This window comes from Drosophila albomicans, chromosome 3, assembly GCF_009650485.2.
Source record: "Drosophila albomicans strain 15112-1751.03 chromosome 3, ASM965048v2, whole genome shotgun sequence".
NCBI lineage: Eukaryota > Metazoa > Arthropoda > Insecta > Diptera > Drosophilidae > Drosophila > Drosophila albomicans.
Genome location: NC_047629.2, coordinates 44,477,468 through 44,498,274, shown reverse-complemented (window position 1 = coordinate 44,498,274; position 20,807 = coordinate 44,477,468). Strand labels below are relative to the sequence as shown.

The window sequence follows — 20,807 nt, the reverse complement described above, 5'->3', positions numbered from 1 at the left end:
ATCCATGTCGATAGCAATCATAGTCGCCATTTTATTTTTTGTTACTACAACGTTGAAGTCGACGACTAGGCCGTGTTGCTGCCAGAAAATTACGATTTTCATATTAATAAACAATAAAAATTCTCAAAATAAATATAGCGTTTGACCACAAACAAAAACTAAAAATAACCGAGCCCTTCTGTCTTTTGTGCATTGGTCCTCAATTGCGTTTTGATATTGGTTTGCCATTGGTGAGTAAAAGTTCATTGAATAAATGCAAAGTACATGCAAATTACACATGTGTGTGTACAGTACTACAGTACAACAATAGTGCGAAGAACCGAATTAAATTCGAGAAAATCAACGCCCAGCGGATTAACACTGCAACACACATATGTATGACAGCGATCAACGAACGTTGTGTGCTAATTAGTATAGTTTTAAAGAGCTAAATAAATAAAACGAAAAAAAAAACGCAAATGGTTACGAAGCCATTCATACATAGAAAGTGCTTTACCCTGAAATAATCGATAGCATAGTTTGTTGTTTTGCTGTTGGTTACGCTGCTATCGATTTATCTGCAGTCTTTGAACTTGAATTGTTTGTTATATATTTAGGAAAAACACGCTTGCGCCACACACATTAAATACAAACATAACATAAACGACTTTCTTAATAATTAGGCAATAGTCATAAGTAAGAATATACATATATAAAACGTAATCAATATTTTAAGCCGCGCGATCGAAATATATTCGGACGATTGCCGCCGAAACCATTTAAGCGATAACTAGGCAAAGCATTACCGTTGTTATTATTGAAATTATTGCCAGGCAACGGTTGCGGTGGCAGAGACGACGGCTGCGGCGTCGACAGCGGCCCACGATTGATGCCCAGACCATTGTTGCGCAAGCTGGGCGCAACATACGGACGCTGACTGGTGGAGACGCCGCCAGCGCCTGCTCCAGATATTGAAGGTGATGGTTGCGGTGGCAAAGGCTGAGGCGGCAACGGCGGCTGCGACGGAATTTGACCCTGTACAATGGGCGGCACAATTGAGTTGACTGTGGAATAGCTTGGCGGCGATTGCGGTTGCTGTGGAGCAGCTGGTTGTTGAATCTGTGTGCGCTTCGCTAGCGCTGGAGCCAAATAGGGATGATTGATGCCGCCGTTGTTGCCGCTGCTGTTGCTCTGTGGTATGTCATAACTGCGACCCGATGGCGTTGTCACCTGTATGCTGTTGTTGGGCGGCACGGGAACAGCACACGGCTGCTGCTGCTGCTGCGGCGGCTCTTCCGGTTCGGGTTTTGTGTAGTCATAGCCATTGGGCAGCACTTGGACATAGTTCTCAAAGAATTGGCTTACCGTATGCATCGGTGTCGAATAGTTAACATTCACCAGCGAACGCTTTGTCTGCTCCAGCTCTGGCTGCTGCTGCTGATGTAGCTGCAACTGTTGCAACTGCTGCTGCTTTTGCCTTAACTCCTGCGCCTGCAGTCGCAATATGTTGGCCTGCTTGATGTGCGGCAATAGTTCGGCATCTCCCTTGATCTTCTCTACGATGGCCTCGTCACTGTCGTCTGCATCCTCGGCATGTTCGCTGGTCGCCTTTTTTGTTGGTTCTGGCGCTGACTTTGTTGTGCTTTCCGTTGGCTTCTCCTTGGCGTCCTTGACAGTGCCCGTCTCCTTTTTGGGCTCTACGCTCGGCTTGCGATTGACAAAGTCAAAGAGATCGTCTATATCGGGCACATCGGGCAGCCCGCCATAGGATTCAAAGTTATCGCGAAATGCATTCGCCCATTCCTCGTTCTTATGCAGCTCGGGATTAATGGCCAGCTTCACTTGCCTGTTGCTTGTTGCCGCACTCGATGATCCCACATCGCTCACGCCCACGCCGCCCACATTCTTGATCACTGTGATCGTCTTCACACGTGTGCCCTCCTTGGAATCAATATTGGTGGCCGCATAGCTTAGACTAAGATCCCGCTTCGCTGGTTGCTGTGCCGGCTGTGGGTCCAGCGCAGTTTTATCGTTGCTCTGCGGCGGATACTTGATGCTGATTATAGTGGTGCCCTGGGCGCCGACAAGCAGAAGCAGCCCGAGTGCCGACATTGCCTTTAAATTTAAGAGACAGTTTAGTTTTGTGCTCATGGTTAGTAAGGCCATGGAATGATAGGATCATAACAAAAATCGATCTCGTAATTTCTATAGCCTCAAAATTGATTTCTTTAAATATACTTGATTTCTATCATACTTGGAGTATGATTTAAGTTATCAAACTTTAAATTAGTATTTAAGAGTGGATCATTGAAAGCGCATCACTAATTTGTTTATAGAACAATGACTCTGAGAAGTATCATACTTCCCTTTAGACTTTTGAATCTATTGCCTCACTTTTCTTTTACTTTACTTTCACCTTCAATTTAAATTCTACTCATGGTTAGTAAGGCCATGGAATGATAGGATCATAACAAAAATCGATCTCTAATTTCTTTTGCCTCAAAATTGGTTTCTTTAAATAAATTTGATTTCTATCAGTTCCAAGTATGATTTAACTATTTCTCAAACTTTAAATTAGTATTTAAGGATGGATCATTGAAAGCGCATCACTAATTTGTTTGTAGAAAACAATGACTCTGAGAAGTATTCTTCCCCTTAGACTTTGAAATCTATTGCCTCATATTCTTTTACTTACCTTTCTTTCACTTTCAATTTAAATTGTGCTCATGGTTAGTAAGGCCATGAAAAGAAGATAGGTTCATAAGGAAATCGATCTCTAATCTCTATAGCCTCAAAATTTGTTCTTGAATTTTGTTTATTTGAATAAACTTCATTTTTATAATTTTCAACTATGGTATAATAATTTTCCAAGAATTATTCTTAACTTTTAACTACTATATTATTGATTGGTAATGTCCTGAAGAAAGCATCTCTAATTTTTAGCAAACTCCGTGAAGTACTTCCCCTTTTCAATTTTTTTTTTTTTAAATTCAATAATTTTTTTTTTTAATAATTTCTATTTTTTTTTTTTCACTATATCTTTCAAATATTTTCTGTGCCTCACAATTTCATTAGAATTGCTTTGTTTTCACTCATCTTATTTTTTCCGAGTATTTTAGAAATAAATTATGCATTTACTTCCTGAACCCTTTGAAATACATTCTGATAATATCCAACACGATCGATTTCGAAGCGTATGAATAATGTTTGTGGTTTATACCAGCATTTATAATATTTTTTTTAACACTAAGATATGTCTAATGTCTATGCCTAACTTTGCTCACTTAGCCCTAAGATTGCGGTACTTGTGGAAGCTTACAGATCGGTTGCCAATGTCTATCGTATAAGATTACTTTTAAGATCGGAAGTGCACAACTTGTGATATAGGCTGAAGAACCATAGCAACTAAGTGTATATCCGAAATCCGAAAATAAATTGTGAGCTGGCTTAAGATCGGGTATGTAATAATGTTTGTGCTTTTTCAAGAGAAATTTATATACTATGGTTCTATATAGTCACACAATAGATCGCATAGCTTGGGGTGTTACATATTTGTAATGTTTTATAATGAATCACACTCACAATTGCGAATTTCATAACGATGTATTGAATGAATACTCAACGCACGCGCCGACGTTGACGATGACGGTGATGACGATGACGGTAACGCGGTCAAATCTTTTGTATAACTGCAGCCCAAAGAGCCAACAATGGCTCTTTTTATATAGCCAAGCGGAAGGAGTTGGAAGAGTTTTGTTGTGGGTTTCCTGTAGTGTGTTTTGGCGTTAATCAGCTGCAGCAGCACTGCCAAAAAGCAAAAGCAAACAAAGTGGATAACTGAAAACAGGCCGTTGCTACAGACTCCCAGCTCCTCCTGTTGTTGCTCCGCTTTAGCTTTGGCTTTAACTTTGGCTTGTATCAGTTCCAGGCTGTCACTTAGTTGTGTTCGCTGCTTATTTTCATTTGGCTGTCGTTTGTTGTTGTTGTCGTCGTCATCATAGTCATTGTTGTTGTGTGTTTGTTGTGGCACATGTCGGGGACCGACTGGCGGCAATAGCAATTGAACTAAAGCTACATAATCGCTTTCCCATTACGTTCAATCTGAGCTCAACTGGTTATAACGCGCATTTCTTTTTGGGAAAGCAGTTAGCGTTTTGCACACACACACACTCACACTGCGACATCATTAACAGGTAATTGAGTGCTACTAATGAGGAAATTGAAACGTTTAAATCGATAACGACAAACTGTTGGCAGCCACTGTCCAGCCAAAATGTTCACTGAGCTTTTAGCCTAGGGATATAGCACACTAGCTTACTTTACTAGCTTTTCTCTCTTCTCTTTTCTTTCGCTCTTCGGAGGCGACCTTCAATTTTGGAGCAGGAAGGTCGCATTATTTTTGGGTAAGTGAAAGATATGTGGAAATCTTTCTAAAACCATTTCAACCAGTCTCACACACAATCGCACAATTTTCACTTTGCTCAAAGGAAAAACTAGTTTTCAATTATGCAATAGCTCGATGCCATTTAAAGCCTAAAACTGTTATGAGAATATGTATGTCCCAGGATGAAAATAAAAACGCATTTATTTATTTTTTGCTGTTAAGATTTTCCCCACCAGATAACCTGGACAGAGTGCACTTATTCAGTTTTGGGTTTCCAGGCAGGTTTTTCAATTTTCTCAGGAAATCGGTAAGCAAGCTCGGTTTTGTGCGTTTGATAATGACAAATAAGTAAATGTTAGTTTATTAGTATGCCAAATGTGCCAGCTGAAAAGCTTAAGGCGAAATAATTGATGAAGCATTGAAAATCTTTAATGCAAACATTTAATTTAATTGCTATTAAAGTAATGTTTCGATTTTAATTGAGACAGTAATAAATAGCTTTTTATACAAGATTACAAGATTTGAGATATAGATTGCATTGGAGAAATTATATGTGTAGATAATAAATTAAATACAAATTAAATGTATAATATATTCGATGGCAATGGAGAAATTAAATAAGCTGTAGATAATAAATGTAATACAAATTAAAAGTGTTGTGCATCAACTCTACCAATTATTCAAATAAAGTCGTGTATTCATCGCTTCAATTATTGATTACGATATTTTGAAATTAGAAAATAATTCTTTAGGTCCGGCCACTATTATAATAATACACTAACGATATGCAGTCTAACAAGACTTGTCGAATCAAAATTATAGCTCTATCATTTATGGTCTCTGAGATCTAGGTGTTTTTACAGACGGACGGACAGACAGACGTGGTTATATCTTCTCGTCTGTTGACGCTGATCAAGAATATATGCTTTATAGGGTTTGCGAAGCTTCCTTCTGCCTGTTACATACATTTTTCTACCCTATGGATAGCGCTTAAAAAATAACACTAATGATGAATTGTATTCTGATGATATCTTAGCAATAAGCAGGGCAATATTAAGTCTTGATAATGTTCTTGAAATTCAAGATCAAGGTAAACCGAGAATACGATAAAAAGAGAACATACGTGAAGTATTGTATACAAATATTATAGAGTCTACAATTCTTATCTTTGTCTGCCTAACCAGCTATTGTATGCGTAAATATAACATACATAGCTTTAATGCATGATTATTTCAGAAAACATTTTATCGAACCTTGAAGTCGAAAAAAGAAGAGTTGCGATCGTTAGTTCAGCTCGATATTTTTACGATAATTTCGATAAAAATAAATTTGGCAATAATTCAAAAAACTGTGGATCAGTCTTTTCTTTGGTCACACTTTTTTAATATTGATTTGTAAATTTTAATTGAAGTTTCCTATAACACACAAATTTGATTTTAAATTTAATGATCATTAGAAGCGCTTAGCAATAAAGAAGATCAAGTTGGTAAGTTTAGTAGTATTAAATATGATGAGTCAGAATTTGTTCAATCATTTCAAAACAGCAAAAATATTGAATATTTGCATGTTAAGTAATTGATACCAATAAAATATCCTTCAGAATGATCTTTAGGTTTTATAATTTTAAAGATTTTTGTTTGCATATTCTCCATAAGTTGTTTTATTCTCATTTCAGATGCCGTCTTCAAACTGTATAAGAAACGCGTAACATAATCCGATGAGCAAAAGGAAGGAATCAGTTTGCTTGAGAAGCGTTGTTTTAATTCTAGATTGATTTTCGATCAGTGATCGAGAGGAGTGAATTAAAAAGTAAAGAGAATATATCGAAATAAATAACTGAAAAAACAGAGTGTTATAATATCAAGATGAGTGTCATTATTCGTTTGCAAAACTTGCCGTGGACGGCAAATGCGCGAGATATTCGCAATTTCTTCACGGGCCTCTCGATACCAGAGGGCGGTGTCCATATCATCGGTGGCGAAATGGGCGATGCCTTCATTGCTTTCAGGTAGCTAGTAATTCTCTCTCATATTCTCTATACAAATATCTTTTCGCGAATCTTGCTTAATATTGATTGTAGCCCAGCACCATAATTTTTCTATTTTAGTAATGTTTTTGCCAAGCACTAAATACTATGTCTCAACAATATATAATCAAATTGATATATTTGTTGATTAGTAATAGACTTTCGCCAAATAGTATTTAAATATACCATAATATTGTCACATATGAGAAAGTTGCAGTTTACTATTTCTTTTACTTTAGCTATGTTTTTGTTAAACACTAAATTTGTCTCAGCAATAGAAAATATAATATATATACATTTTATATTAGGAAAAGACTTTTGGCAAATAGTATTTAAATATACCGTAATATCACATCATATGAGAAATTTACCGTTTCCAAAAAAAGACTTGCGCATTCGATAAATGGGCCCAATTTTTTCGACAATTAGAATTAGACAATTAAAAACGGTTTATTCTACACAATCATGTAATATATAAATTATATCGATTGAGATGTTGAAACGAAATAAAACAGTAGTATTTGTATTCAGAATTTAGTTTATATAATAATTACACAATTGTAAAGATCATACTCAAAATATTTTAAACATTTCTTAATAACAATTGATTTTAATTTTCATTCTTAAATTTGACTCATCTTAAAAATCAATAAAGTACTTAATAGTTAATTAATTAATTGCAGTAAATGTAACATAATGCCTTTTTGCAAGCGTTTGCCTTTTAGAAATCATGGTAGAAAGTGAGACACTAAATTTATATAATAATTATTTTAGCGATTTCAGATCTGATGTTACTTTTCTACTAGCATTCTTTACATCAGTTTATTGAGTTTAAACATTGCGCTTATTTGTTGCTTTTCTCTTCTCTCTCCAATAATCTACAGCACCGATGAGGACGCACGCTGTGCGATGTTGAAGGATCGCGAGAAGCTAATGGAGATTCAGGTGCGATTGTTGCTCTCGTCGCGCGCCGAAATGCAAAAGGTGATCGAGACGGCGCGCAAAGTGAGCGTAGCAACTGCTGCAGCGGCAACTGTTGCCGCTGTGCCAGCCACCGCAGTAGCTGCCACAGTGGCTGCAGCTGCGGCTGCCGTAGCCATGCCCCCAGTGCCACAGCCGCCGATCATTGGCAGTTTCATTAGTCAGCTGCAGCAGCAAGTGCAGCTCAAGCAGCAATCAGCCGCTGCTCCAGTTTTAGCAGCAACCAGTGTTGCCACAGCAGCAGCTGCAGCAGCAACAGCAACAGTTCCCTCTTTCTTGGCTTACCAACAGCAGGCGGGCGTATCGCTGGCCGATGTCTCCAGACACTCGCCTACAGACACGTCGCCGCATTTCAATGCGCGACGCTCTCGCAATCATATTCACAGCAGCAGCAATGCCCGACATAGTCGCAGCATAAGTCGATCGCGCAGTCGCAGCCGCAGCCGCTCGAGCAGCAGCGATGACAGTCGCGATAGTCGTGACAATCGCAACATACGCGATCGCGATGCTCGCGATCAGCATTATCATCGCGATCAACGTGGACTACGCAAGCGACGCGGCGATCTGCGTGGCGACAGCAGCGAGCGCGACTTGAAAATGCCGCCAGCCAAGCCGGTGTTGTCGCCATGGGCCATTGCACCAGCAGCTGTTGCTGCTGTGGCGCCACAGTTGGGTTTGATGTCGGTGCTGCCGCCAGGGCTGCAGAGCTACAGCAGCAACACGACCACCAACAACTACAATCTCAATGTAGCTGCGCCTTCGCAGCAGCAGCAGCAGCAGCAGCAACAGTTGGCTGAACTATCAGCCGAACAGCAGCAACAGCAGCAGCAACCGATTGCCTTTGCCAATGTCAATCCGTATGCACAAATGTATCCGCAACTCTTTCAGCAGCAGCAGCTGTTGCTGCAACAGCAGGCAACCAAAGTGGCCGCAGCCTTGTCACCAGGCGGCAACAGTAACAACACAGCAGCAACCACAACGGATGCTCTGGTAGGTAACAACAGCGGCAACAGCAACTCGGGTGCGCCTGTCGCCGAGACGTGCTACATTAAGATTAGCGGCATGTGCACGAGCACCTCGTACAGTGATCTACGCAAGTATTTTGCTGGTCTCTACATCCCACACAATGGCATCAAGATTGTGAGCGGCGCCAATGGGGCACGCACCGGGGTCGCCTACATTGAGTTTTCTCGGGTTTCGAGTGCCCAGAAAGCGTTGGCTCGCAACAACACCATGTTCCGGGATCGTTTGCTGCAGATTGTGCCCATCGGTGATGAGGAGTTCGAGCAGGCGGATGAACGTTCTCAACGTGGTGGCAGCAACAGAGAAAGCGGAGCAGCTGCAACAGTTGCTGGCAATCGTGGTGGTGCAGCTGCTTCGGGGGCACAGCCAACGCTCTTGGTGCTCTATGTGGAAGACTTGCCACAGCTGACCACCGAACAGGACATTATGAAAATGTTCTCGGCCACGTGCACCATTGTGGACATATTGCTCGCGCCCAGTCCGAACAATCGTCGCGAGTTTGTCGCCTTTGTGTTGTTTGCTCGCGAGAATGAAGCGCGTTCCGCTTTGGAAGACACTTCGAGGCATTATATTGGCTTTAGAAAGTTGCGTGTGCGTGGCAGCAACCAGCTGGAGATGCAGAATGCCAAAGAGAAGATGCGGAGAGCCAACGAGCAGCTGCAGAAGGAGGAGCAGCAGCAGCGTGAGGATGCTGAGCGCGAGCAACAAAAGCAGCAGCAACAACAACAGCTGCAGCAACAACAGCTACAGCAACAACAGCAGCAGCAACAATTGCTGCAACAACAGCAGCAACAGGAACAGTTGCTGGCGTTGCAGGCCAAATTCAGCAGCGATCCAAGACGACGCAACAACAATGAGCCTCAACAGCAGCAGCAACCACAGCTGCAACACAACAACAATAACAACAACAACAATATGCCTCCCTTTGGCAACATGCCTTTTGCCTTTCAGCAGCAACAACAGCTACCAAATAACAATGCCAACAACAACATGCACAACAATGGCATGCACATGAACAACAACAACAATATGGGACCAGGTCCATTTGCCATGAACAACAACAACAACAACCAGCCACCGCCTCGCCAAGAGGATGTCTTTGTGCGTGTCCACAACTGTGAATATGCCACACGCATCAATGATCTCGGCGAGCTTTTTATGACCGAAAATCTGCGCATCGAGCACATTGAGATGCTCTTCAATGATCGCAATCAGAGCGCCGGCGAGTTCATTGTCGAGTTCGGGGATGCGCACAATGCCAAAATTGCCATACGTGAGTTTCACAATCGTCGTTTTCGTGGGCGTGGTCTGCGCTTGGCGCCCATCACGCCGCAAGAGATTGCGGATCGCATGAATAAACCGTTTATGAACTATTTGCCCGGTGGCAATGGGCCACGACAAACGGACAAGACACCAGCGCCCATGCAACAGCAGCAGCAGCAACAACAACAACAACAGCAGCAGCAGCAACAATCGTCGCGTCGTCGTGGTCCAAGTCGCTTCGATGATGCTGACAATCGCAACAACAACACTGGCAACAATCCTCAGCAATCGCTGCCACCGTCACATGATAGCGACGACAGCAACAGCTCCAAGCAGCAGCACTTTAATCCCTTTGCCGCCCGTGGTGCGGGTCCCGATGATCTGCTGCCGCCTCCTATTACTGCCCCGCTTATGAATGGCGGCGATGGTCCGCCTGCTAACAATGTCAATGATGATGGCATTCCCGAGAAATTTACGCGTCCTGGCTGCGTCGTCGCTATGCGTAATGTGCCCTTCAAGGCGGATCTGAAGGATATTCTGCGTTTCTTTAGCGACTACAAACTGAGTCCCGAGGATATTCTACGGCGTTTCAATGACGAGGGCAAACCCACGGGCGATGCTCGTGTTGCCTTCGAATCGCAGTCGGAGGCACGTTCCGCTTTCGAGTCACGGCGACGAAAGCAAATTTTTAATCGCACTATTTATTTGGATATTATTTAAAGTGGTGTTCGGCACTTCGAGTTTTAATTGTAAATACAACTTGTAATTTGTAGTTTTAAGGTTTTTTTTTAGGGACACCAAACACCATCACCACACAGACATCAATGTTAAGCCAAAGCTGTTAAGTCTAGTATGTACAGAACAAATTCAATAAATACGATATAAAATGGAAGAATAACAATTTTGTATGCTTAAAAGATTTCAGAGCATTCCAGAATTTCCAACGGGTTCATTATTATCTAAGAAGTACTTAGACATATACAGGAACAGAATACCAGAAATATATTTAACACAATCTCTGAAATGCTTACTTTCATAAGATAAAATCAAATCCTAAATATACCTGTTTTATTTGGCGCAAAAAAGGTTCAACAAATGCTCTCGATTTAAAGGTAAGAAAGGATAAAACGAGTTTCTGATCTTATGCCCAAAAAGGATATTTCTAAGACATAAAAAGGGTTCAAGAATATCCCAAAAAGGTTTTAATACTTAGACATAGAAAAAAATTAAATAACCCGAAATCGCTTTATACTTAAACATAAGAAGGGTTCGTCTCAATCCCAGAAATTCTGGCGTTTCGTAATACAAAAAAGGATAATAATTATGAAAAGACCAGCACTTCCTAAGACTAAAAAGAGCTCAATAGAATTCAAGAATTGCCTGTTATAGGATTATTAAGGGATGAAGATGATCCCCGAAATGCCCACACTTTTCAAGCATACTAAGGGATGTAGATAATCCATGATGTTAAATCAGAAAGAAGGCATCAAAGGATACCTAAAATCGTTATTTTCCTAGGCATAATTCTGCAGTTGAATGACCTGCGACTTTTTCAGCGATTCACGGCACAACGGACACTCGTCACGTTCCTCCAGCCATTCGAGTATGCAACTCCAGCAGAAGAGATGACCACACGGCGTTAGACTGTTATTTTGTCGCGGCTCCATGCAAAGAATACACTGAGGAGCATCTCCTGCTGAGGACTTGACGCTCGACTCGCGCTGCAGAAAACGTTTTCCAGCTTGCTTGATGGCCTCCAGTTGCTGGCGCTTGTGCTCTTTCCACGCCTCCCAACCACCAATGGCCAGCGAGACGGTCACTTGCAGGAATGTAATGATGCCCAATATTTTGTAGCCATACAGCGAAAACTCAGGCTGCAACCAGTGCCGGATTAGCACATAGTTGATGCCTGTGGTGCGCTTGGACAGCTGATATTTGCTGGCGTCCAGATAGAATAGAGATTTGTGCAACGCCTTAATGTAACTGGGCGATTGTCGCATGCGCTGAATGAGGTGTTGCAGCTTCTTCTTGGCATCCGGCACAATCTCTTGGTGCTCAGCTATGTAGAGTTCCAGTTTTTGCAGCAGACGTAAGAACAACGCATCTCCACCAAACTCTAGTATAATGGCCATCAGTTGAAGCTAGATAAGGCAATGGATTAGCTATGATTTTATTAAGTATCAAGGACTTTGCTAACCAGTCGACTGGGAATTTGCTTGTAGTTGCCATCCACTTGTATGATGCCTGTGTATTCCTCACCCAACGTTTGTAGGTTATTGACAGAGGCGAAGCCATGGTAACTTAACTGAGCTAGCAGCTGGCATAACTGATTGTACTTGATCCAGTTTCGTGGGCCGGTTATTCGCAATATATCTGACAAGTCCTCGGCCAATTCGTTGGTGTAACGTGCATCCTTTTGCACGGAGCGCACGATTTCCGGTTGACGGGCGCGGGCGTTACGAAAGTCCATGTTGCACTTTTAATTTAGCGCCTTAGTTATATTTACATTATTCGAGCAGCGCCCGCAACGGGCGTTCAAAGTTCGACTAGATAAGAAAAAGAAAAGAAACAAATGGGTTGTTTTGATTTCATGGCAATAACTTATGCGCGAGTATCGATAATGTTATCGATATGACAAATACTACAGCTGTTCGCCTTGGGACAGCTGTTCTTGCGTGGTGCTATAGCAAACAGCTTTCTACAGCGTTTTAGAATAAGTGGCCGTTGTATTTTCGGTTCATTTTTAGTATTTTAATTTGCTTAAAATATTGTAGTTTTAAATAAAAGGAGTATTTAACATTTTTACATAATTTCCCCCAGTTAAACATATTATTTTCTGATGGTAACTTTAAAATTAGTATTGGTTAATTAGCAAAAACTAATTTCGGTATTTTTTAACTTCAAATGCTGTCACCAAGACTACCTCCCCCCACTGTGAATAAAATGCCGTTACTAGTTTATTGATATGACATTTTTTTGAAAAACTATATTTTTAACGGGAATTTGGTCATATATATTTTTTTAAATCACGAGTTGAAGTTAGATTCAATTCTCTGTTGCTTTGAAAAAACAATACACTACACGAAGTTTAGCCGAAAGTCTATTATGTGGGTTTCGGTATTTTGGGTATATACCTTTGGTGTTAAAACGTATATTTTTTAAATTTAGCTTGTGGGCACATTCCGACACAGGTGTTAAATAAAACAGAAAGAAGAAAAGTCAGAGTGAAGAAACAAAAAATTAAAGTCCGCTTCCTAACGATTTTGCTAAGCAATACGTTTAAATAATTAATTGGTAATTACAAAAACCGTGTGCTGCAAATACGTGCTATATTAAATTCGAAAGTGATTACGTTTCTCCGTCTTGCAGCAGACACCACGAACGTCGTGTGTTCGCGTCGCAGCGACATAGAGAAGAAGAAGAAAAATTAGAGTAGCAATTTGTTGGGAGCTGGCAAATTAAACGGAATTTCGGGCTGTGAAAAAATAAAGAAACGCAATAGCAAAATCGTGAAAAGTTGCATTTATAAAAAGGTAATTAACTTGCATTAACGTGTTTGCGTAGCTAACTGTTCGTGATTGTGTGTGTAAAAGTTGTTTTCCCTGAGATGGACGAGTTGCAAGCTACAAAAAAATTCCCATTTCGATGACGAAATTTGCTGAGTATGTTTGTGTGTGTGTGTGCGTGTTTTTATTTTCAACGTCGTTATTTTTCGCATTTGATAAGCAGGTGTGAGTGGGCAATATGAACACATATAAAATTGCATGAGGGTATGAGTGTGTGTGCTGTGATAAGCAAAGAGAAGTCGCCCTCTGCTTCCCCCCTCATAAAGGTCGCATATGTTGTTGGCATTTAAGCTGCATGTATTTATTTACAGTGAATTTTTGGCCAATAATTTCATGAAAATCAATTTAACAACTGCTAATACTGAAACCCCACAAAACGAGTCGTGTCCAAAAATGTAATTAGCACTGCCTTCCAATTTTGTTGTTGCTGTTGTTGGTTTTGATTTCAGCCCATACTCCCACACACACACACACACTAATGCGTATGTATGTTTATACATATACAGTATATGGCTTTTCTTGTCTCTCAAAAACGCTTCCGCGCTTCGTACGCCACTTCGATTGGCTCGCATTGGAGACTTGAAGTGTATGTGGAGACTTTTGTGCTTTGTGCCAATATATAAATGAGACTCTTGTGTATCTTCACCAACAGCAACTTGTTGTTGCTTTTGCTTTACGTCTGTGCTTTGCTTCTTTGCCTCGACTTCTTTTGTTTCTATTCTCCTCTTTCTTCATTCAGTCTTCGGGCCATTTTAGCTATTTTAACTACTTATTGCTCTGCAGATTTGTTTCGCCGCTTTACCCTTCACACTTTTTGGGTTTCAGTGCCACACAAGACACTTTAAGTATTTCTCATACTCTTCATATACGCATTGTTTTCAGCTCGTTTAACGTGCAATTTGTATTTGTGTTAGCGCCAATGAGAGAGAGTGGGAAAGAGAGAAATCAGTACGCTTTAACTTTCAAGTTCAGTTCCAGTTTTGCATTGCTTTGAGTCATTTGCGTTATTTCTGGCATTTATCTGGCATCTTACTTGTTTAGCAAACCTGATACTCATGTCCATTAAACACTAACTAAATTCGCTGAACTGCCGCAATTTAATTTCTTAATAATTCAATACCCAAAAAGTCACAAAAAGTCTCCAATGCGCTGGTTTCAAGGATTGTTTGTTCTCCACTTCCATCATTCACTTTTATCGATATCAGCTGATTGAGTTATGCATCTTTCATCTCTTTCTGGCGCCAGGCTATGTTCTGTTTACAAATATTTTGAGATGTGACCATATTTGTAGAGCAATTGAGGTTAATCTCCTAATTTATGATACTTATACAACACTGGGCTTAAATAACCACCTTTAATTATGTTTTTAAATTCGCGTATTTGAGGCTCCTCCATAAACTAAATTATAATTTATAAAGAAACTGAAAAATAATAATTAGTTCCAACACTTAGAATTTATAAATCCATTTAAAAACTTAAAAATAATGAATTATTTGTGGGTTTTTACTCACAATTAAACATTACCCTTGAAGAAGAGTCTTACAAATCATAATTAAATCATTACCGTATAATTTTTATAATAAAATTATAATAAATACGTTCTCCTTATCAATTCTCTGATTGATTTCGGTTGAATGAACGCAACCTGATGCTGCTTAATTCAATTGTCCGCTGCAATTTATATGCAATATAAGTATATAATGTGCGTATAATTATCAATGCACGTCTTAATGCATATTTAATTGGCTCTTAGCGACGCTTTTCCCTCAGTTCAGCGAGTTCGCGTGCCTGCACCTTGTTTCACACTTGTTTATTGATTGCCCGCTTTCCTAGTTGTTGTTGTTTACCTAGTCGCGTCGTATAATATGCAATATATTTGTTCTATTGGCACACATACTTATAGTATATATAATCGATATGGAGCAGTTTGAAGTGACCCTGAGTTTGGTAAATTTCCATGCCCCTGAAAGTAAAGTTTTGCCGAGTTTTCTGTCTACCTAATATATAATATATAAATGTAATGTTGCGTTGCGTGTCTCTCTGTCGCAATGTTGACTATCATTATGACAACAGCAACGATGACGATGATGATGATGATGATCTAATGCGTGCCTCTCCATTTAGCTGTATTTTCGTTGTTGACCCAATTTAGTTGCAACTCGCTACACACACAACACACTAAAGATACAATTTTTAATTCTGTGAATCTAGCGTGCCTGGCTGTGTGGCATGTTTACAAACTAGAATTTACTTATGCTTAGTATACATACATAGCTAATAATAATATCTAATGTAATTTCATCTAATTTGTGCGCTTTGTTATTTGCGTTTGTTTTCCTTTTTGTGTGGACAGCATGAGCACAACGCCGGCCAGTCTCATTGAGGCGGCAATAACTGCGAGCAGCGTCGCTGCTGCTGTTGTGAGTGGCAACGGAACTGCTGCTGCAACAACAACAACAACCGTGAAACCGAATACGAATTACGTGGTACAAATGAAAACTCCAGCTGTTGCACAGGAGCCATTGGATCCACTCCTCCATGTGGGCGATGGCATATTCCTGCAAACGAAGACCGCACAGGTGCTAGCCGGCGTATTTGTCTGGGCAGCGCTGTTTGTCACATGTCAACAGGTAAATTGGACATTCTCCCACATCGAAATTGATATTAATCGTGTGTCTCTCTCTCTCTCTCGCTTCTATTTGCAGATCTATCAGCATTTGCGCTGGTATACCAATCCACAGGAGCAACGTTGGATAGTTCGCATATTGTTCATTGTGCCCATCTATGCCACCTATTCGTGGATTAGTTTGCTGTTCTTCAACTCGGACAATGTTTACATCTACTTTTTTACGGTGCGCGATTGCTATGAAGGTGCGTTATCCCATATTATATATGTCTCTTAGTTCAATACTAATCTTCCCCTCTTGCTTTTAGCCTTTGTCATTTACAACTTTCTGTCGCTGTGCTACGAATACTTGGGCGGCGAGGGCAACATTATGTCGGAGATACGTGGCAAGCCCATAAAGACATCGTGCTTGTATGGCACTTGCTGTCTCAAGGGCAAGACCTACACTATTGGCTTTCTGCGCTTCTGCAAGCAGGCAACGTTACAGTTCTGTTTGGTTAAGCCGCTGGTCGCCTTCATCATCATCTTTCTGCAGGCATTCGGACACTATCACGATGGCGACTGGAGGTCTGTACACCCACAATCGCATGCTAATCTATTAACTCCTGCACCCAACTCATACATCTTTCTCCTGTTTTTTTTTTTTTGTATTTACAGCGCCGATGGCGGTTATATTTACATAACCATCATTTACAACATTTCCGTCTCGCTGGCTCTGTACGGTCTCTATCTGTTTTACTTTGCCACACGCGATCTGCTGACACCCTTTGAGCCCGTACTGAAATTCTGCACCATCAAATCGGTCATCTTTTTGTCCTTCTGGCAGGGCGTCGGCTTGGCCATTCTCGAGAAGGCTCAGGTCATATCGCCCATCGTTGACAGTGCTGGCACTGTCACATCGGCTGGTACCGTTTCCGCTGGCTATCAGAACTTTTTCATATGCATTGAAATGCTTTTCGCTGCCATTGCGTTGCGTTATGCTTTCCCCTATCAGGTGAGTGAATTGCTGACAAGATTTGACAGGTATTTATGTGCCATAACGATATTACAGTCAGCCAGTATATAGAGTATGTGAGTTGTAAGATAAGATACGCGCGTTTTATTGTTTATCAACAAGTGCAAGTTTTTTTTTCTATTCTAGTTTCACAATCAGTGTCAGCGAGTGAAGAAATTTAACTATCTTTTTTTGTTTCTGCCTCGTGCGAAAATACAGTCATGCCTGCCAAATGAATCATGTGGTAGATTCCCAGTTTATTATTGGCATTCAATAGATTGATAAATTGCTATTTAATACTACATGTAGTGTATTTAATAACAATATTGTTAGGGTTGCTGTTCAGATTAACTATGATATCGTAAAGACGCTTAATAAGTATTTTGTTGATAAGATTAGAAAACTATACTATTTTTAAATAACCTATTCTGTGTATTTTCTCTAGGTTTATGCGCGCAGCTGCATTGGTGATGGCCATGGACGCTCTGTGACTATGCAATCGATTTCCAGCAGTCTTAAGGTAAGTCCTTTGCTATATTTTGCGAATTTCATTCACTAAGATGTTGTTGTACTTTCTTAGGAAACCATGAATCCCAAGGATATTATGACGGATGCTATACACAATTTCCATCCACAGTACCAACAGTACACACAATACAGTTCAGGTAAGTTGCGTCTTTCACACGTTCTTCTTTGAGCGTTCTTCTTCTTCTTTCGATCTCTCTTTTCTATCGTGAATGTTTGTTGCCTGTGCTCTGTAGCTATTGTTAATCTTATCTTTCTTTTTTTTCTTACTTTGCTTTCATTTACACATAATTACATTATCATTATGATTTACATTTTTGTTTCTATTTCTGTTTCTTATCTTTTGCAGAAGTAACCTCAGCTCAGCGTTACGAAAAACTGTAAACATAAATAATAAAATAAAACTAGCGATGCCGCGATAAAAATACAATTAAAAAAAATTTAACGAAACAATGAAAAAGAAACTTAAAAAAGAAAAAAAAAATACAAGAAAGACAAATCAAGTGTACTTATAGCTTACAAAACGACACCACAGTTGCCTTTTGTTGCCGCTTTGAACACTAAAAACAAAAAAAAAAATAAGAAGATTAACTAAAATACGTATTAGGCCTAGTTTACTCGTACTTAACAAAAGAATGCGCGCACTCAACAAAACCCAAAACTAAAATTGCCTAGTTACCTTAGAGTTTCATTATGGAATTCGACATAAATTGAATGTTTCTACATATGTGTATTCTTTCATCAATTCTTTTGTATTCCTCAATATTCTTGTCCCATCTGATTTGCTGATTATTGTGTGTGTGTAATTCTTTTTATTATATTTACGTTTACGATTTAAGCATTTTATTCAAACTTATTTAAATGTTAGTTGTAACAAGAAAAAAAAAGACGCATTCTAATATGTTTAATATAACTATTATACCTAATGGATAATATTGTAAAATATTATGTATTTGTAAACAAAGATTTTATTACTATATGTATTGTATGTAATTATTTGTATAAAATGGCAATACAAACAGATCAGATTCAAAACGGAGCTTAGCTTATGTCCAAAATATGAGCCCAGATTAGCAGACTTCGCAGACTCAATAGGCTAACAATTAACCATAACAATTAACTTGGCAATTTTGGTGAATTTTCCATATCAGAATCTTCAAGGAGCGCTCTCAACTCTTTGAAGTTTTTTCACACACTTGATGTACTTAGCTTATTATGCATTTAACGAGTATACAAATATATTTCGATTACAAAATTCTTTAGCTCAAAGATACCAAAAAAAAAAAAAAAACGAAATACATAAAAATCTGGTTGCTTCTTTAATTTTCTTTTGTGATAGACTCAAATCGAAAGCTCGTGCTTATGTTTTTTTTTCTCTTATTAACTTTTGTAAATGTTTAAACAAACTGTATAAAATATATCTTATAAATTATCTGTATTAAATAAATGTACAATAAGCTTAACAGCGACGTCTTTCCTTTGCTTGCCAATATTCTGCATGTTTTTTAAAGGCATGAGTTTCAATCTCCTCCCAATTTGTACTTAGTACTTGTGTCAATCATTTAGTAAATAACGAAATTCGTGTGCAGGTGGCAAGAATTCGCGTGGCATTCGCGTGTCGAGCTACGATCCCGATGATCCAAGCAGCGGCGGCGGAGCAACTCAAGCGGCATCCATGGGCACAAATGCAAACGGTGGTGGATACAACGCGGTGGCAACTGGCGGTGGCAACAATGGATGTGTGGCACCCAAGACTCTTGGCAATCAACGGAAATTCCTGCCGGGCGGACAACGTGTGGCGACCATCAGTCAGAACTACAATGAGAAGACCATGCTGCTAAGCAGCGATGATGAGTATCAGTAGATGAGGATGGAAAGTAGATGGATGAAGGGGAAGGAACAGATAAATTCTGGTCACGAGTCGAAAGAGTGTAGTTCCATGTTTTTGTTTAACGAATTGTTCGTTGTCTTTTTCTGGATTTTTGATATTTGGTTTTGTTTGACAACCTCCAAAAGGTTTTGATTTGCTTGTACAATAATCTTAAGTAGCGCAACCGCAAAAAACAAACATGAAAAAAGGATAGGAAATTAATTATATATTTATATGTATATGTACTTACTATATATGTAATAAACGGAAAGTACTCTATATATGCGTCGGAATGTGTATGTAATGTATGACTAATCAATATGAGATTACTTTGTATTTTTACACAATGTATTGTAAGTTGTTTATCTCGGATGACAGTTTAGTTGAGTAATACAATACGATCAATTTAATAATTCAATTCACCTTTTTTATAAATCGTTTGAAAAACTTTGTATAAATCAAAAAGAAGACAAAAATACTTACCCTCTAGCGTCTAAAAACCGTCGTTGAGCAAATCTACAGGCTGCTTATACAATAATTAAATAAACTTTAAAGAACAAATATGTATTTAAAATTACAAATTAAACAAAGAAAACCAAATAGCAAAACGAAACGCATAAATACAAACCGAATATATTTATAAAACTGTAAGAAGCAAATTTTTAAAAAATAACTGCAAGTAGGAAAGCAAAAATATGCCGGAACCGGGTAATGAATAAACAAACAAGATACAAGATGAAAATAAACTAGGTGAATACGAACAATATATTGTATATGTGAAAGAAACACTTTCACATGCTAGCCGAAATACATGATAATTAAATTAACAGATATGGATACACGGAATTGTAGACAAAAACTCCCAAGCAACAGAAATGTATAAATCTTTTACCTGTACAGAGTATGATATAGTACGATAAAACTGATACACAATATTTATTTAAGCAAAATTGAATGAAAAAAAGAACACACACAAAACAAATTTCAATTCCACATTACAGTCTAGCGTATTCGAAAGGCTTCTCAAACACGATTAATTATTAATTAAGCAAATAAAATGAGAACAAGTTTGAAACTGGAAATGTGCGCTGAAACGATGATGATGGGCAACTGGCAATGTCAAATTATGTATGTACATGTAATTTTATGGTTCACTGTGTATAATGCGAACCAACGACAAACAAATGTTTTTATGTACATTTATTTGTTAAAACTCTATAGAACAAAAATAAAGTACATAAATGTCAAATAAAATACAACAAAGCAAAGCATTTTATTTTTTGGAATTTTCGTTCGTTTATCAACACTGCTCGAGGTCAACGGGTGGTGTGTTATCGATAACGATAGGTAATGAAAATGTAAGTGGCGCGCTTTATTTGAATTGGCAAGGCGTTCTATGGAAGCTATCGGACAATTGGTAATTGAAATAAAAATAATTGTTGAAAGTGTTAAATGTTTTTTAAAGCAAAATATATGTTTAATTTAAAATTTGTTATACTTATTTATATTATATTATTTTTAAACCAATTTTTATTTAAATTAAAGTAAAAAAAAACGTACAGTTATTGCT

General features: G+C 39.0%; 4 protein-coding genes across 8 annotated transcripts; 2 read left to right on the top strand and 2 right to left on the bottom strand.

Moving 5' to 3' along the window:
- Nucleotides 1-28: 28 nt before the first annotated feature.
- On the top strand, nucleotides 29-10,378 carry LOC117572750 (AF4/FMR2 family member lilli). Of its 3 annotated transcripts, XM_034255827.2 has the most exons (4): nucleotides 29-230; nucleotides 3,268-3,436; nucleotides 6,039-6,371; nucleotides 7,274-10,378. In XM_034255827.2, exons 3-4 carry the CDS (start codon nucleotides 6,229-6,231, stop codon nucleotides 10,374-10,376), a joined length of 3,246 nt encoding a protein of 1,081 aa, XP_034111718.2. In that variant the 5' UTR covers nucleotides 29-230; nucleotides 3,268-3,436; nucleotides 6,039-6,228; the 3' UTR covers nucleotides 10,377-10,378. The 3 variants fall into 3 exon arrangements, with proteins under 3 accessions (XP_034111718.2, XP_034111717.2, XP_051860341.1); XM_034255826.2 differs by lacking the exon at nucleotides 3,268-3,436; XM_052004381.1 differs by lacking the exon at nucleotides 29-230 and having other exon boundaries at nucleotides 1,910-3,436.
- Nucleotides 573-3,675, bottom strand: LOC117572752 (formin-1). The gene is made up of 2 exons (XM_034255836.2): nucleotides 3,562-3,675; nucleotides 573-2,094 (listed from the first exon to the last, which is right to left on the bottom strand). Exons 1-2 carry the CDS (start codon nucleotides 3,574-3,576, stop codon nucleotides 703-705), a joined length of 1,407 nt encoding a protein of 468 aa, XP_034111727.2. The 5' UTR covers nucleotides 3,577-3,675; the 3' UTR covers nucleotides 573-702.
- LOC117572753 (peroxisome biogenesis factor 10) lies at nucleotides 10,342-12,701 on the bottom strand. Its single transcript, XM_034255837.2, has 3 exons — nucleotides 12,610-12,701; nucleotides 11,854-12,202; nucleotides 10,342-11,797 (listed from the first exon to the last, which is right to left on the bottom strand). The coding sequence occupies exons 2-3, from the start codon at nucleotides 12,124-12,126 to the stop codon at nucleotides 11,171-11,173; spliced, it is 900 nt and encodes a 299-aa protein (XP_034111728.1). The 5' UTR covers nucleotides 12,127-12,202; nucleotides 12,610-12,701; the 3' UTR covers nucleotides 10,342-11,170.
- Nucleotides 12,702-12,813: 112 nt separating this feature from the next.
- Nucleotides 12,814-20,427, top strand: LOC117572751 (transmembrane protein 184B). 3 transcript variants are annotated; one of them, XM_034255833.2, is made up of 9 exons: nucleotides 12,814-12,950; nucleotides 13,026-13,189; nucleotides 15,576-15,852; nucleotides 15,928-16,093; nucleotides 16,157-16,415; nucleotides 16,506-16,842; nucleotides 17,288-17,362; nucleotides 17,423-17,507; nucleotides 18,957-20,427. In XM_034255833.2, the coding sequence occupies exons 3-9, from the start codon at nucleotides 15,577-15,579 to the stop codon at nucleotides 19,229-19,231; spliced, it is 1,473 nt and encodes a 490-aa protein (XP_034111724.1). In that variant the 5' UTR covers nucleotides 12,814-12,950; nucleotides 13,026-13,189; nucleotide 15,576; the 3' UTR covers nucleotides 19,232-20,427. The 3 variants fall into 3 exon arrangements, with proteins under 3 accessions (XP_034111724.1, XP_034111723.1, XP_034111726.1); XM_034255832.2 differs by having other exon boundaries at nucleotides 12,840-13,189; XM_034255835.2 differs by lacking the exon at nucleotides 18,957-20,427 and adding an exon at nucleotides 17,717-17,979 and having other exon boundaries at nucleotides 12,843-13,189.
- The last annotated feature ends 380 nt before the right edge of the window (nucleotides 20,428-20,807 follow it).

Bases quoted from the DNA above. Each gene is read 5' to 3' on its own strand.
- LOC117572750 (XM_034255826.2), top strand. From the start codon at position 6,229: ATGAGTGTCATTATTCGTTTGCAAAACTTGCCGTGGACGGCAAATGCG. The intron at 6,372-7,273 runs GTAGCTAGTAAT...AATAATCTACAG, and splicing joins GATGCCTTCATTGCTTTCAG to CACCGATGAGGACGCACGCT.
- LOC117572753 (XM_034255837.2), bottom strand. From the start codon at position 12,126: ATGGACTTTCGTAACGCCCGCGCCCGTCAACCGGAAATCGTGCGCTCC. The intron at 11,798-11,853 runs GTTAGCAAAGTC...TGCCTTATCTAG, and splicing joins AGCAAATTCCCAGTCGACTG to CTTCAACTGATGGCCATTAT.
- LOC117572751 (XM_034255833.2), top strand. From the start codon at position 15,577: ATGAGCACAACGCCGGCCAGTCTCATTGAGGCGGCAATAACTGCGAGC. The intron at 16,416-16,505 runs GTCTGTACACCC...TTGTATTTACAG, and splicing joins TATCACGATGGCGACTGGAG to CGCCGATGGCGGTTATATTT. The intron at 16,843-17,287 runs GTGAGTGAATTG...TATTTTCTCTAG, and splicing joins GTTATGCTTTCCCCTATCAG to GTTTATGCGCGCAGCTGCAT.